This window comes from Rhinolophus hipposideros, assembly GCF_964194185.1.
Source record: "Rhinolophus hipposideros genome assembly, chromosome: 7".
Taxonomy (NCBI): Eukaryota; Metazoa; Chordata; class Mammalia; order Chiroptera; family Rhinolophidae; genus Rhinolophus; species Rhinolophus hipposideros.
Genome location: NC_138053.1, coordinates 61,915,582 through 61,932,451, shown reverse-complemented (window position 1 = coordinate 61,932,451; position 16,870 = coordinate 61,915,582). Strand labels below are relative to the sequence as shown.

At 38.3% G+C, this 16,870-nt stretch overlaps 1 protein-coding gene and 1 long non-coding RNA gene across 6 annotated transcripts in view; one reads left to right on the top strand and one right to left on the bottom strand.

Moving 5' to 3' along the window:
* Positions 1-13: 13 nt before the first annotated feature.
* Positions 14-5,997, bottom strand: SMIM15 (small integral membrane protein 15). 5 transcript variants are annotated; one of them, XR_013993698.1, is made up of 4 exons: positions 5,573-5,846; positions 5,125-5,199; positions 4,488-4,624; positions 2,078-3,625 (listed from the first exon to the last, which is right to left on the bottom strand). XR_013993698.1 is itself a non-coding variant. In XM_081054429.1 (2 exons), exon 2 carries the CDS (start codon positions 3,597-3,599, stop codon positions 3,375-3,377), a length of 225 nt encoding a protein of 74 aa, XP_080910555.1. In that variant the 5' UTR covers positions 3,600-3,625; positions 5,855-5,997; the 3' UTR covers positions 14-3,374. The 5 variants fall into 5 exon arrangements, 2 of the variants coding, with proteins under 2 accessions (XP_080910555.1, XP_080910554.1); XR_013993699.1 differs by having other exon boundaries at positions 5,136-5,199; positions 5,573-5,842; XR_013993697.1 differs by lacking the exon at positions 5,125-5,199 and having other exon boundaries at positions 1,546-3,625; positions 5,573-5,857.
* Positions 5,998-6,200: 203 nt separating this feature from the next.
* The window catches only part of LOC308500190, a 58,836-nt gene continuing 48,166 nt past the window's right edge, over positions 6,201-16,870 (top strand). The window contains exon 1 of the long non-coding RNA XR_013993700.1: positions 6,201-6,333. This is a non-coding gene — a long non-coding RNA (uncharacterized lncRNA). The remainder of the gene's footprint in view (positions 6,334-16,870) is intronic.

The following is a 16,870-nucleotide window of genomic DNA, read 5'->3' as shown; positions in this document are numbered from 1 at the left end:
TATTTCGTATTTTGAATAGTTGTATTTGGGGCATTTATAATTTTTTCATGAAAATGTTTTCATCTCTTCAAGACAGACTTCAAACCTATGCAGTTTACTTCAAAAGATGTCCATTTTAAAACAGAGTGTAATATATACATTAAGTACTTTCTCAGAGGCAAATCCTTCCTGATTTCCTATGGCTCTACGATACATACATATAGTGTATTTTTATCAGTAATGGGCTTATTACTTTATAGACTACTCCAGTATAGCACATGTGTTGGCTGTTGGGTTAAAGCATATAAATCTAGCCTAACAGCTATGCCTTGGATATTTAAAGTTAAAAATGAACAAAAACAAAAGAAATTTTTTCCCCATCACCTGTTATCCTTTTCCATTCCTACTTTTACTAATAGATTTCCAGCTGTTATTTATTTTTTAATCAGCCTTGAACCAATACCATTATACTGATTTTTAAAAATGTTATTTCATTAACCACACTATTTAAAATGTAACATGAATTTATTTACACCAGGCTTTCTCAAACTGTGTTCACTGGGGAAAAACAGGTGAGAGTCTATGCTAGTCAAATTAAGTTAAAAGACTCTTTTAAGAAATCACACAGGAATGGATCCTGTTTTACCTTGTCTTCCAAACTATTGGTATTTGAACATGGAATCCCTTTTAATATGGTTGAGAAATACAGAATTTGTCCTTATATATTTATTCCAGACATGAAGTAAATGAGTGATTCTATAACCAATTGCAAACATAAAATCAATCATTCCTAAATAGGAATCTAACTTAAACCAGAAGAGGTTGTAAAGTACCCCTTGCCACTTTATTCATGTGTAAGGAAAGTATGAATGCGTGAGAGTTGTAAATTGTAATGTATCTCAACTTTGGGTGTCCAGCTCATCGCTTCCTAAGCTTATTTCGTTTGCTTACTGTAATTTCAAGAAATAAAAAAAAAAATGCCCTTGCACATCTGATACAGTAACAATACCAGGCTGAAGTTTATCATACGGACACTATGGATCAAATTCTGACACACAAACTTTTTGGGAGGGGGACCAAGGGGAGGAGGTGTCCTGTTTTAGGTGGCCTGTCTGGTTTTCTTCCCCAAAACCAGCCCCCAAAAAGGTAATTGATTGTATTACTTCTCAGAACTACAGAAACAAATCGGTAGGCAATTTTTAAAAGTAATATTCTGGATAATACTAAATGGGATTCATTCAACAATAGTACTGTTTGTTACAATAAGACTGATTTTTCTGAAGAATCCCAAATCTCACAATAGTCTGTTTAAATCTCATTCCCCCGCCTTCCATACACACACAAATATATAGACATAAATATTGCAAAACCCTGTTGACCTCATATGTATAGTCTCCACAAATGTTGGGGAAAGCTGAAGAAACAACAAATGGTATATAAATATAAAATGGGCATGTGTTAGACTTAAAAGAGATTATAGAAAAACAGATCAGTTAAATACCTTTATCACAACAGAACCAATGAAACTACAGTAGATAACTAAGAATTATGATGAGTATATCTTTTGCTATAGTACTTTTATTCTAAAATGTGACCATAAGCAAGACATATGTATATAAAGTCCTTCCATGAACAGCTTTATGGCAGAAACTCAAAAGCATTTTAGATATATCTTAACCTAATTTTCTGAAACTAGGCTCTGCAGACCCATGAGGGTCAGTAGTTATACCTAAGCATTTTTTTAAGTTTTAATTTCAGTAATACAAAAAGCATATCCTAGATCACCTGAAAACTAACTCATAACTGAACACTGAATTATTTCAGCACCTGGGGTTGCAATATATTGGTTACAATGACATCAACCAACAACCTAAACAAGCTAAACAACCATCAACCAAGTGGAACCAACAACCTAAAATAATAGTATTCAAACCAGTCCATAAAAACTCTCAGGGGTCCTTAGGTTCTCATATTTGCCCTCACACTTTTACAAGTGCTTAGCAATAAATGAAATTCATAACCTTTTGAAAAGTCTAACTTCAGATCTAACTGGAATTTAATTACCCCCTAAAAGAAACCAAAACCCCAGAACTTCCTTATAAAAGTATCAAATTTATTTCAATATCTACTTTCATTGTTAAATTAAAGCTGTTGGACAATTTTTGTAATTTAAAATTCATTACCAGAAGTGAGGAAACATTAATAAGCTATTAAATACTGACAGTGAGTGAAATTATTAGACCATGTATTTATAAAAGCCAAGTTTGAAAGTAAAAAGTTCCAGTTATACTACTTAACTGAAGGAAATGTCCTTTAGCTTATTTCTAACATTCACATTTTGACAACTGACCTTTTTCATCCAATTACTATGCCAAACAAAATTTTTGCAAGCATTTTTTTCTTTACCATTAATGAAATATGAGTTACTCTTAAGAGTTCCTTAAAAGAAATTTGAAATTTTAATTTTCACCATGAACCTGTTTGATCAAAAAGTACAGGCCATCACTACCACATGAATTAAAACAAAAAATGGAATAAAAAGTAAAAGTAATATCTAAATAATCAGCAAACTATCAGATAAGACATGTTAATTACCTCACATTTCCACTTAGCACAAATTAGAATAAAATGGTTCCAAAGTACTACAAGGTTTGGCATCTTTACTGCAAGCTTTAAATCAGTGTTACTCTACTCAACAAGACATCTCTAAGAAAACGGCAGTATTCATAAACATAAAAATTGTTATGTCCAGTAGGTGGTATTCTTCATTGTCAAGATAATAAGAGAATTCTTTACAAAATTAGATTTTAAAAATGTAGAATGTCTGATAAAATTACCTGTATCTCAAAGGCTAAAATGAGAAGAATGCAGAAAATACTCATTATTTTGCTTTAAGAAAGCCAGAAATAATTCTAGTCTAAGAAATAAGCAATAATGATAAGAGATGTAGTTAACATGCTGTATCTCTTTTAAGCCAAAGCACCCTTTTCACCTCAGGACAGTTCTGATTTTTACATTCTTAATTTCCTTTGTCCAGAACAGGACCCCATATTAAGCCATTATTTAAGAGTTCATAATCTAAAGTCGTTTTTTTCCTTCACAGAATGTTTACATTTCAGTATTTAAGCTTCAAAATGGCAAATGACTAAATCAGGTATAAAGAAATTATAGCATAATAAATGCCAATTTACAATAACTGTCAACAGATTTCTACACCAAAGCCTAAAAGCTGCTACAGTAGAGGTCAGAACATGATTCTTCCATATGCTCAGACTTCATTTACTAAATACTGCCATAAAATCCAAAGAAACCTTCCAAAGCTGCACAGTGGCTCCTTCCAAAGCTGCATAATTTTCCAAATGATTTTCCTCTGGTTGCAGAGCCTGTTCATTCCTTCAATCCTTTTTTAGTCGTTTAGCTTTTGCAATATTTTCTTGGCGTTTTTGTTTCTTCTTTTGCTCCTTTTCCTTGGCCTCAATCATCTTAGCCAATTTCCAGGACAGTACAGCACTTGCTAGAAACAATGGAGTAAGGGCCAAAATGACTGTTGTAAGGAAGCCGTATGGGTCCTCTGCAGCCCACTCCACAACATACTCAGCCCAAGCCTTTATATCAAACATCTTTGTAGCGGTCTTAGGAAAGGGGGCTGGGGGAAGAGAACAAGAGAAAAGACTGTGGTTAATCAAATTTTGAAAAAGTTACATCATACAATCAGTTAACTCAGGATCTCTCAATCATTTGTTTTTTTAAAAGTACTAATTAGTACTGTTTTAATACAAATATCTCCAGTTAAGAAGTAACTAGGACAACCAGAAGAGTAACACTTAAAAGACGTGAAGGTAATAAAAGTAAAAACCACGTGGACGCAGAAGGACTATGCATTCTCACATGCCTCCTATGGTCAAGACTAACTTTATTTAGCAGCAGACTTTTGTAAGAATCTTGCATTTTATGCGTTCATTCCCAGAAACAGCTGAGTCCCATTTGTCATTTTTTTGACATAGCCTTAGTACTAGGTATTAACAAAAATATGAATCATCAAATTTGGTGTTTAGAAAGGACAAGCCAGAGTATGTGAAATGCTTGGAGAAAGGGAGGTAGTGGATGGCAGTCTTTCCAGGAATAAAAAGGGAAAGGAAGCCATAATATCCACATTCATATGCAAAGAGATATAAGCAAACAGTGATATGTTATTTTATGCCTTTGGACAGCTTTGAGGACTCCTACTTAAAGACACAATTTAACAAATGAGAATGTATTTAATAATGAGAAAACTAACGGTAACAGCTGCCATGCATTTTGTTCCATTTTGAGTTGGTAAGGGAGGACCATCTAGCGAAGGAGGAGAGTGTGGATTTGAATGACATTTTCTATTTTGCCCCAGAGGCTTTTCAAACTTTCATGTTTGTGTCAACCTCTATTCAAAGTGGAGAATTAGAACACCTGGGTAGGGATGAGTGTATATACAGTCACTTACAATTTCAGTTGGGATTTAAAAAATTATCTACCTTATGCTTGAGTTGTGATCTCTAACTTTGTCCTGGGATTATTAGTGAGCCAATTACAATGTCAGATGACCCTGGGATGGTTGTCTTCTTCTTTAGCTCTACTATACACTTCTGAGAGAAGGTTTAAATTCTACATACTGGATGGGTTGAAAAGAATAGATGAAAGAATAAAACGTTTAAGGCACAACTTGCAGGATAATTATACAATTTTAAATGGAAAATTTCTACATTCTATATATGCAACTTATAAATGACATGTAAAATTGCCCGGCACATTATAGACATTGTAATATCTAATTTTTCCTAAGTTGAAGAATTACGACAACTGCAAATGCCCTGTAAGAAAATTGTAATCACTGTAGATCATGTACTTTACTAAGTAACTTCTTTCAACAAGAAAACTACTTATGAAGCTCACTGACATGAAAAGACGTTTGCTCACTGATGTCACAGCCTATCTCTTCCTAGATCTTGAACTTTTTATACTAAAAACGCCAACTATTTACAGGCTTAGGTACATGGTTACAAAGTCAAACACCTCGCCTTACTCTTTAAAGGTTGTTTTTCCCTCCCTATTATACAACTCGTGTTCTTCACAGAAAAATCAGAAGAGGTAATCAAAACGTAAATCACCCACAATCCCATCACCTCAAGGAACTACTGCCAGTGGTTTTAATTATATTCTTCAACGGTTTCTTCAATTGAAGACACACTAAAGGGCCCAGGACATTGTTAAATGATATCCCAGCCGGGCCCCCCCAGCCCCACGCCCCCGCTCCCACGGCCGCCACTGGGCTCCGCGGAGGTCCATCGGTTTCAACCTCAGCCTCGTAACGAATTAATTCAAAATTCAAAAATAAGCGAAGCACTTTGCCATAAAGGGCGAAACGGGAGTGAAGAGCCTGGTTCTGCAAAGTTTTAGCCATTAACAAAGGGAATCAGCGTCCGGAGGCCACAGACCTCCCGGGCCCGTCTCGGGCGCGCACCCCCGCTCCCACGCGCAGGACTAGCGCGCTTCCCGCTCCGGAAGGCGGGGCCGGGCTGGACCTCCGACCCGACCGCGCCAGAAGCGATCCCCACGGCACCTCACAGCCTCCCGCACTTCCCCCGGCGCATTCCTCCTCCGTGACCCCAGGGCCGCCGGACGCCGAGGGGGCCAGGTCCCCTAAGCCTCGGCCTCGGCGAGCGCGGGCCCTGCGGGGTGCACACAGCGGGCGCTCCCGGGAAATCCTAGGTCGGGCCCCACCGCACGTCCCCGGGGCCGCGGCCGCCTCTGCTGGGCGCGAGGGCAAAACCTCCGCAAGCGCCACCAGCCTCCCCGACATCGCGCCCAGGACCTTGGACTCGGACCCCCACTCGCAACTCACCGCCAGGCCGGAAGCAGGAAGGCGGAAGCCCCCGCTTTCCCGCCCCGCCCACGGGTCGGCCCCAGCCTGGATCCGGCCTGAGGAAGTTGAGGGCCCAGTTTCCGGCTGCGCCATCGCTGCGTGGGTCCCGGGTCCTCGACTTCCAGGACGCCAGGCGGGGGGCGGGGCGGCGCGGGGGCTTCCGGGGGGCGGCAGGTGGGGCTGCGCGGGGTCGCGGCCCGGGCTGGCTTCTGGCTCCGGGCCCGCGTGCAGCGCCTCCTGCCGGTGTGGGCGGGCACTGAGGCCCCGGGGACGGGCCCGGAACCACGGAGGGTCCGGAACCACGGAGGGCCCGCTCCCTTTGCCCCCGGGCCGGAGGGGAGACTGCTGGAGCCATGGGTGCAGGGCCCGGGGGGGTGAGGTCTGTTGGTCCCTGGAAACTGAGAGCAAAGAGCGGCGGCCAGAGAGGAGTTGGTCCGCACAAACCACCCAAAGTCAAGGTGAGGGTCACACAACGACTCCTGAAGGATGCCTGCGAGTTCCTTCTGGTTCACACCCCACCCCGGCCCCTCTCATCTTCCAGCGGGACAGTGGTTAAAGCTGCACGTAGAGCAGACAAAGAAGCACTTGGACCGTGGTGGATCCACGGAATCTTGTTATTCAGGGGAAACTGCAGCCATGCCGTGTGAAGAGGGCTCTTTGTTGTTGTTTGTTTTTAATTTAAGAACCTAACTCATTTCACAAAAGAATGATCGATATTTGCCCTAAGTAAACGATAAATAATTAAACTGTCTGGGCATAGAGTTCCCACAGAGGCACTTGTTCTTTCAACACGCAAATAAAGGGACGCAAAAGTCAACAAGCAGAAGGACTGCGTTAATACTGTCTCCTAAATCTACAGGAACCGAGAGATTAGCTCTGGTTTGGTGGGTGCCCAAATTTCTGATTGCTTGCAAGGAACTGCTGTTTGACTACTTCTGCAAATGTTGCAAGACCTCTTCACTGTTGTATGCCAAATAAAGCAGGTTTTCATTCTTGAAAGACTATAGCATGTTCTCTTTGAGCAGCAAGCTGTGACATGCATAACTAGTTTAGGTATAACAACAGAAACTATTATTTACTAGGGAACGGGCTTTTGGCAAATAATCTAATGATCTAAAATACTGTTCGTGGGGGCATATGTTAATGTTTGTATGTTGTATTAGCAGCAGTTGTTTTCTTACTCATTCTTGTTTGAACACTTGGATGATGGTTTCAGAGCTTGTGCTGCTTGGACCTAGCCTGTACCTGTAGTAGCCAGAAAAAGCAGACTCAGTCGCTGGGCTGTGTGTACTGAAAGCTTGACATGCTGAAGGTAACTTTATGTGATTTTTTTTTAAAAAAACTTGCCCAAATAGGCATTCCAGGAGGTGGGGAGGTCAGAATCTATTTTAACATCCTTCAATCCAGAGGCCAAGGTGTGTGGGTTTTACTTTAATTGTGGAGAGACAGTGTTCCCAATTACTGCCTCCCCAGTAGCTTGCTCTGCTGCCTCCCTTTAAAGGCATGAGTCTTGAGCCAGAAAAAAAGACAGGTAAGAAGTAAGCCTCCATAGCTCTTTGGCTCTAGTGTAGACCATGCCCTTCACAGTCTAGAATTCCTGAGCTAGCTTCTCCTTCCAGCGCAGGCTGCAAGCCCAGGAACAGCATAGGGTTGCCAGAGCGGAGCTTCTTAATGCAACCTGCATTGCCTTCATGAGAGGTGGTGTCAAGATTGGTTCTTCCTGCAGTGAGAATCTTCCCATGTGAGTTGAGATTCACTTGTCTCTGCTGATCTGTGTCCTTTGATAAGTCACTCTCAGCCTGTTTCCTCTTCTATTTGTGGAAAGCATACTAGGTCATCTCTGGTGTTCTTTCAACTTTAAAATTCTGTCAGTTGGACTGGGGTTGGCCATTTTTCTAAATTATGTTTCATAAGCAGAATCAGAACAAGAAATTTAGTGGAAACATCATTGCCAGTTTTCTTAAGAAGGTCCTATTCTTTATTTGAAAAGATCCTTACTTGGGTTTTTATTCTCAAATGTCTGTCAGAAATCCAGCTTAGAATAACAAGGAAATAAAGTCTGCTTGTATTTATTTTTAAGAAATAAAATCTCATCATTCACGTAACTAACCAAATGAACTAAACCTTAACACAATTAATTAAGGAGGGTTTGTCTTTGTATAAGAATAATTTCTGTGTAGCATAGTACACCACCAGCCCCGTCCACACTACTCTATTGCAATTATATTTTGAAAATGGACTCTTATAAAATTCTAAATTTTTTTTCTCTTAGAAAGGTAATTTCTAGTCTTTGTCACGTGTTTGTTTCAAAGTATTTTTCCCTTGGATGGTACAAAGTTTCATTTGACCCTGGCTCATGTCAAAATTGTGAATGAGTGAAACCTGAATAAGATTCTATTATAATAATCTAGACTTGACTAAATAGTATTCTTGTACCCATTTTACAGTTAAACAACCAGAGACTTAAAAAGTAGAGCAGGATTCTAAAGACAGCTGCCAAAATCTCTGCTTTTTTAATGTCCAAAGACTTGACCAAAAATGCTGATTTCATAAAATTAAAGTATGTTTTTTGAATCTGTAATTGTTAATTAACTGATAATCACAACTGAAATCTTCCCATACTTCAAAATTGCCTGTTGCCCAGATGGTGGCAGCATGTCTCAAAGAGCTGTTGAGGTACAGAATGTTCTCTCCCAACCTTGCCAGTTGATTTGCCTCTTCATTTCACATACATGACCTGTCTGCCAACCTCTATTTTTCTGTTGGGCCCTTTCACTATTAGACCAACCGATCAGCAATTCACTCCATCTTCCATCCTCTGTTCAACCTCATCTTCTAAATGGGTCATACGCTGCCTATTTGCTTTCAAGCCTGTTTTGCCTACAAAGTATCACCAAATTATTTTCTAGAAAGTTCATTTAGGCCTATCCAGTAGCACAAAGAATTTTTTTTTTAAATATTGTTATTTTTCACCCATTGTTAAATGTAATGTGGTGGAAACACATCCTAAACTAAATAATTAGCTAATATGAAATACTTGTTTAAATTAGAAGGCATCCTTCTTAAAACCTTATGGGATACACCATTTAAGGAGGTAATGAAATGCTTTTAAAAGAGAATTAGTCTTCAAAATAACAAGAAGCTTCAGTAGGGAGCAATACGAGGATATGTAATGCAGAACGAATGCATAGAAATATATAGCAGAATAACTAGTTAAACCTACTTTAGTCAAAAATTGTTCGGAACATTATTCTTATATCTTTGCAGGGCTACTGCCCTCTTTCTCCTCAGAAAAGCCCTTTCTATCCCTAACACTTTCATTTTTTTCACAGTACCTCATTTGATGTCTTATTTGTTTACTGGTTTATTGTCTGTTTTTCCCACTAGAATGTAAGCCATATGAGATCTGTTACCCCAGTACCTAGAATATTGTTTTGCATAATTGATTCCAAGATATAGCATTGCTAATTACAAATGAAACTGTTAGTGTTTGAACAAACCAGGAAATAATCTAAATCCTGGGAATTTGTGAAGCTCATATTAAAGTACCAAACTGGTGTAATATGTTCTGAAAGTAATAAGGGATGCCCCAGTAAGAAGAAATCTAAAGATTAGCAAGTAAGATGTTTGGGGAAAGGTAAAAATAATTGTGGTTAGCCTGTTAATAAAAGAAGACTAGTTGCTTAATGATTTCCAAGTATGTAAAAGTATGTACAAGGAACAATGTGATTCATCATCTTCATTGATAAGATAAAAGGAATTCATTCTTGACTGTAGGTGCTAAGATTTAAGATAAGAACAAGCAGACTAGAGATCTAAACAGAGATGTTGGTATTTGAAAATGGGGTATGAGTGTATCTGCAGGCTAGATGCCCTCTCTAGATGTTTTTCAGCTTTATGATTCCCCATGCAGATCGCAGGAAAAATACTGAAATTACATAGCAGATGCTTCTCTCCTTGATGATTCCTTGCTGCCCCTAGCCTTTTCCATGCGTTTTAGAAACATTTTACTGTGTCTGAGCACAGTCAGTACAGGTGGTTATACATTGCTGCTTTGGATAGTTTATAGAATTCTTTTCACTTAATGCTGAAAATTGGGTATTTCTGCTTTTGAACACTGAAATCAGAATTTACCTTTACCTTTACAATTCTATATTTCCAGAATGTACTACATACATGCATTTGCAGCAAACTAATTCCTTGTACTTAGAGGGCACCCTTTTAAAGGGGTAAAATTTCCAGCAAATTCTTCGGAAGCCTTGTTTGTAGTCCTGTTAAAGTTGTGAGAAACACTTCAGCTTTCCTGCTGAATCTAGAGTTTCAATTATTAGGCCTATCCCTAAATGATATATTAGCCATGTCAGGCCCCTTTTATTTCTGATGTGGGATCTCCTAGCCATTAAATAAGAATTGCTGTCCAATTGAGAAAACTAATCCGTACATATGAATTCTTCAGTGTAAAAACTGTATTGCAAAAGCAGCTCCTACAGGTATCACCTTCACTGAGTAGCATTTTAATTTCATACATTCACCCTTCATCTAAGCAAGCTACTCAAAGTAACCACATAAAACATGTTGACTGTATTTGCTCTATTGTCAAGGACATTGTTCTTTGTGTCATATCATGCCCTTTATATAAAATCCCATATAAGATAATGTTAGAAAGTGGTTCTAAAAAAGTTTGGAAAGCCACTTTAAAAAAATATTTTTTAATTTTATTTTTAAATTTATATTTCAATTACAGTCGACAAACAATATTATGTTAGTTTCGGGTGTACAACATAGTGATTAGACACTATATCTTATGAAGTGATCACCCTGATAAGTCTACTACCCATCTGACACAATACATAGTTATTACAATATCATTGACTATATTCCCTATGCTGTACTTTACATCCCCGTGACTATTTTGTAACTACCAATTTGTACTTATTAATTCCTTTCACCTTTTTCACCCTTCTGTCCAACCTCCTTACATCTGACAACCATCAATTTGTTCCCTGTACGTATGAGCCTTTCTCAGTCTGACTTACTGCATTTAGCATAATACCCTGTAGGCCCATCCATGTTGTCACAAATGGGAAGGTTTCGTTCTTTTTTATGGCTAAGTAGTAATAGTCCATTATATATACAGAGGGTGCCCAAAAAAGGTATACACATTTTAAGAAAGGAAAAAGCTGTATTAAAATTGTCATGTTCAATATATACCGATAACAAAACACGAATAGAAGTCATGTATATATTTTTTTGGCACGCTCAGTCTGTAGCACATCTTTATCCATCCGTCTGTCAGTGGACACCTGGATTACTTCCGTATTTTGGCTATTGTAAATAATGCTGCAGTCAACATACGGGTGCATATGTCTTTTTGGATTAGTGTTTTGGATTTCTTTGGATAAATACCCAGAAGTGGAATTGCTGGGTCATCAGGTAATTAATTTTTTGAGAAACTCCCATACTGTTTTCCATGGTGGCAGCACCAATTTACAATCCTAGTAGTAGTACACAAGGGTTCCCTTTTCTCCACATCCTCACCAATACTTGTTTGTTGATTCATTGGTATAACCATTCTGACAGGTGTGAAGTGATATCTCATGGTGGTTTTAATTTGCATTTCTCTGATGAACAATGACATTGAGCATCTTTTCATATATCTATTGGTCATCTGTATGTTCTCTTTGGAGAAATGTCTATTCAGATCCTCTGCCTATTTAATTTGGGTTTGTTTTTTTTGGGTTTTTTGGTTTGTTTTGTTTTTGTTGTTATATAAGTTCCTTATATTTTTTGGATATTAACCCCTTATCAGATATATCATTGGCAAATATCCTCTCTCGTTCAGGAGGTTGTCTTTTTGTTTTGTTGTTGGTTTCCTTCAGTTTGCAAAACTTTTTAGTTTGATGTATTCCGTTTTGTTTATTTTTCCTTTTGTTTCCCTTGTCCAAGTAAACATATCCAAAAATATATAGCTAAGAGCAACGTCAGAGAGTTTACTGCCTGTGTTTTCTTCTAGGAGTTTTATCATTTCGAGTCTTACATTTAAACTTTTAGTCCAATTTATTTTTGTATATGGTGAAAGAAAGTGATCTAGTTTCATTTTTTGCTTGTATCTGTCCAGTTTTCTCAGTACCACTTATTGAAGAGACTGTCTTTACCTCATTGTATATTCTTGCCTCCTTTGTATTAGATTAATTCACCGTATAGGTGTAGGTTTATTTCTGGGCTTTCTATTCTGTTCCATGTATCTGTGTCTGTTTTTATGCCAGTACCATGCTATTTTTATTACTTACAACCTTGTAGTATATTTTGATATCAGGTAACATGATACATCCAACTTTGCTCTCTCTCAATATTGCTTTGCCTATTCAGGGTCTTTTCTGAGTCTTTATTGATAAAAATAAGTAGCAGAATTCCCATGGGATCACCTGTAGATAGACATCAATTGGTATTTTCTCTGTGCCTTCCTGATACCATAATTGATTAGCAATTTTGTAGGATAAAAATTTGACCTGAACCCTGGTAACTACTTTTTTTTTTCAATTTATTGATGTGACATTCATTAATAAAATTGCATAGGTTTCAAATGTACAATTCTGTAATACAGCATCTATATATTCTGTGCTCACCACCCAGAGTCAGTTCTCCTTCCGTCACCATATAGCTGACCCCCTCTACCCTCCTCTACTGCCCGCCCTCCCTCCTCACCCTCTGGTAACCACTAAACTGTTGTCTCTGCCTGAGTTTTTGTTTGTTTGTTTGTCTTGTTCATTTGTTGCTTTCAGTTTTATATCCTACATATGTGTGAAATCATATGGTTCTCGACTTGGCATCATACATGTTATTACAATATTATTGACCATGTTCCCTATGCTGTACTGCATCCTGTGACTATATTATAACTGCCAGTTTGTACTTTTTAATTCCTTCACCTTTTTAACCCACTCCCTCAACCCCTCTCCCCAACCTGGCAACCATCAGTTTGTTCTCTGTATCTGAATCTGTTTCTATTTTGTTTGTTCATTTATTTTGCTTTTTAGATTTCACGTATAAGTGAAATCATATGATATTTGTCTTTCTCTGTCTGACTTATTTCACTTAGCATAATACCCTCTAGGTCCATCCATCACAAATGAGAAGATTTTGTTCTTTTTTATGGCCGAGTAATATTCATATATATATCTCTCCAGTCGTCTATTGATGGGCACTTAGGTTGCTTCCGTATCCTGGCTGTTGTAGATAATACTGCAGTGAATATAGGGATGGATAGATATATCTTTTCAAATTAGTGTTTTGGATTTCTTCAAATAAATATCCAGAAGTAGAACTGCTGGCTCATACAGTTATATGTTTAATTTTTTGAGAAATTTCCATACTGTTTTTCATAGTGGCTGCACCAATTTACAACCCCACCAGCAGTGCACAAAGGTTCCCTGTTCTCCACATTCTTGCCAACTCTTGTTGTTTCTGTTGATTGATTAATGATGGCCATTCTGACAGGTGTGAGGTGATATGGTGATTTTAATTTTGCGTTTCTCTGGTGATTAGTAGCATCAAACATCTTTTTATATGTCTATTGGCCATCTGTATGTCCTCTTAGTATGTCTGTTCAGGTCCTCTGCCTATTTTTTAATCGGATTGTTTGCTTTTCTGGTGTTAAGTTGTATGAGTTCTTTATGTATTATGGATAGTAACCCCTTATTGATGTATCATTGATGAATACCTTCTCCCATTGAGTACATGGCCTTTTTGTTTTGTTGATGGTTTCCTTTGCTGTGCAAAAACTTTTTAGTTTGATATTGGCCCATTTGTTTATTTTTTCTTTTGTTTCCCTTGCCCGAGGAGATATATCTAAAAGAAATATTACTAAGAGCAATGTTAAAGAGTTTACTACATATGTTTTCTTCTCGAAGTTTTATGGTTTCCACCAAAAAGTGGTGGAAGCCACTTTTTGATAGTAAGAACTTTACCTCTCTTTGATTTGACTGCCAGGAAGCTCAGGAGCCAACTTTGAAATTCATGTTTAACATCCATCCTGACCTGCATACTTACATTTCTTTTAAGTGTATTTTTCCTAGGACAGATATCCTGTATCTATCATTATTGTATAAGTTCATGTAGGGAGATACCTCAAGTTCTTGGTGAAATAAGTCATGGTATAGTTTGTCTGTAGGTCAAGTGTTTGAAATTCAGAACTCTACACTTTTGACAAATAACAAATAGCTGTTTGCTAGCAAAATTCTAAATTGTATGTTTATTTTATTTCTGATTTTTATGTTTATTTTAATTCTAATTTTTATGTTTATTTCAAAGTTTTGTATTCTAACTTTTATGTTTATTTTAAAATTGTATTATAACCGTATTATTCAGAACTAGGCAACACTGGAAATCATTGTTTGGAATTGCATCCCAAAGTCTAATTCTAAAAGCTAGTTTGTGCCTTTAATGGCTATATAAAGTGTGTATTTGGCATCTGATTTAAAAAGTGAACAAAAACTTACTCGTGCCAGGCTATAAATATAGTTCCTTAAACCGTCATTTAGAGACATACCCTAGTCCCCAATTCATAAATTGCCTTTGCTGAGTTTACAGTTTATGTTTTCAGGCTCTAAGTTACGAAGTGAAATCATTTGAAATCTGAAAATTCCATTCTGAGTCACAGATCTCCTCTTGAAATGTACTAAATAATAGTGGTGCACATGATGCGTTTCTGGAAGCTTTGAATTTGGAATTTTCCTTACTTTTTAGATTTGTCCTTGATCAACTAATTTTTCATCTCTGTAACAGACAATAATACCTGCCTTCATACAGAAAGTTGGACCGATATTCTCTTGAGATTCTTTTTATCTCTAGGTTTTAATGTTTTGTTGTAGGACTATTCTGTAGTTGTAGACTTATTATTAATGAATATAGGTGTATAAGGTTCTGATTTAATCTCTAGTTCTAAGTTCATATTTGATCTTGTTATGTGAACCAAAGAAATCATTTAATATTTCAGTGCCTAGGTTCCCATGTCCATAAAATAGAGTTAATAATACCTGGTTTTTTTTGCAACACTAGTTAATGAATAAACACGTAGCTTCCTTTTTATAAAACGTTATATTCTATAAAATTCATTTGTAAGTTGATTGTTGTGAGCTTACTCAGAGTTCCAGGGAATTAAGTGCTAAATAGTGGTTAAGTTCCTCAGTTAGCTTCTAGATGCCTGTTTGATATAGAGTATAAGTGAAAGAGTGCCTCTGCATAAAAATAGAAGATGGTTTTCAATACTGGTAATAAAGTAGTAAAAACTAAATGAATTTTGGTTGCCTTGTAACATACTAAGATTTTATAAAGACTGATGGAAAATGAACTTCTCTGAGTTCATGTTTTTTTCAAATTTTTATGTCCTAAAAGGTATGAATGCTTTGTCAGCGCTTTCTGACAACTTTACCATATATGCAAGGTGATACATCTTACCATATATGCAGTCCTGGAATCACTGTTTGTTGCAGCTGTTTTCAAGTCTGCTAAAACCTTTTATACCACAGGAAACTAAAGCTACATATGGGTCTATAAATGATTCATGTATGTATGCAGTGCATACGAAATACATTCATGTACATTAATCTATGATGTGCCCCTCTCCCCACTTTATTGTCTGTAGAATGAAGTACAGACTTCTTAGAGGAGCCTAATGATTTTTACCAGTCTGGCCCAACCTGCCATATAAATATTTGACGTTATAGAGAACCATTTATTTCAGACCTCTGCAGCTCTAAGAACTGCATTCTTAGTGCAGTTGTTATAGTATAGTCTCTGGAACCAAAGTACCTTGTTTAAATTCCAGCTCTGCCTCTCGCTAGATGATGAGGCAGCTCTGAGAATGCACCTCACAGACCCTCACTCCAACTAGCTTAATTGACCAAAGGCCCCAGCCGCTGTGCTCCGAAATCCGGCACTTCATTTGTGCCAAAACCTTACTCTTTCACAGCTCAGTGACTGAGCATGACAGATGCGAAGGCAGACCTATTTCCAGGAGACACTTCTGATGGCCAGCTAGGGCTCGAGGCCTGCCCCTGTCGCCTTGCAAGCCTGCCTGGGACGACATGGCAGTCTAGGACACTTCCACCCAACCTTCCTTCCCTCTCTCTCACGTGGTCAGACTTCCATCATGGTGTGACAGTCCACCAGTCTCGCCCAGCTCCCTCCCCATTTTCTCCCACAGATATTTTCCCTAATAAAAATCTTACACATTTAATCCCATCTTGGCTTCTGGGATAGTAAAATTTGGATTTGGGACAGGCTCAAACATTACCCGACATGAAGATGCCACCCTGGTTGGTAGGTGGGGCACTCATCACCGCAGGCATAAGGTTGCAGGATAATTGCTAAAGATTTCACCAGTGTTGACCTGGGACAATGTCCCACTGGAGAGGAACTGTGGTAGGTGTGATGATACAGGTCTTTGGAAATATGAAGGGAATAATACCTACAAGGACAACAGACTTGGCTGATTCCTACCAGGTTGTATTGAAGCACTGCAGTAGAAAAATGAGAAACAGCTGTTAACAGGCAATTAAATAGCTAAGTATGAGAGCTGAAGAGCTTCTGGTAGCGTATAAAGATGTCCTATCACCTGTAGTGGAAGGGCAGGCTGAAGAGCTTGCTAATTGTGGAGTCACAGAGCTCCAGAGACATTTAAGCATTGAATGTTTAGCCAAGGCAGTCTGTGAAGGTGGGGAAACCTGGGATCCTACATGGGGTGAGGGCGTCTGGATGGATGTCCCTGCTGTTCCCTGTGGACCCAGAGGTAGCCCTTCTCCAGTGAAAACTAGCCAGTTTACTAGAAGAGGCTGCGGGCGCTTCTTGCCCAAAAGGCAGTAGCTCTCCTTCCCTATGCTGCCCCCTTTCTCCTTTCCTGGCTTGCAAGCAAGCCAGTAACTGGGTTAAATCCCAGCAAAGGAGACTATTCTCCCTAAAACTTTGTAGGGTTTAACTGGCATGTTCAGACAGGAA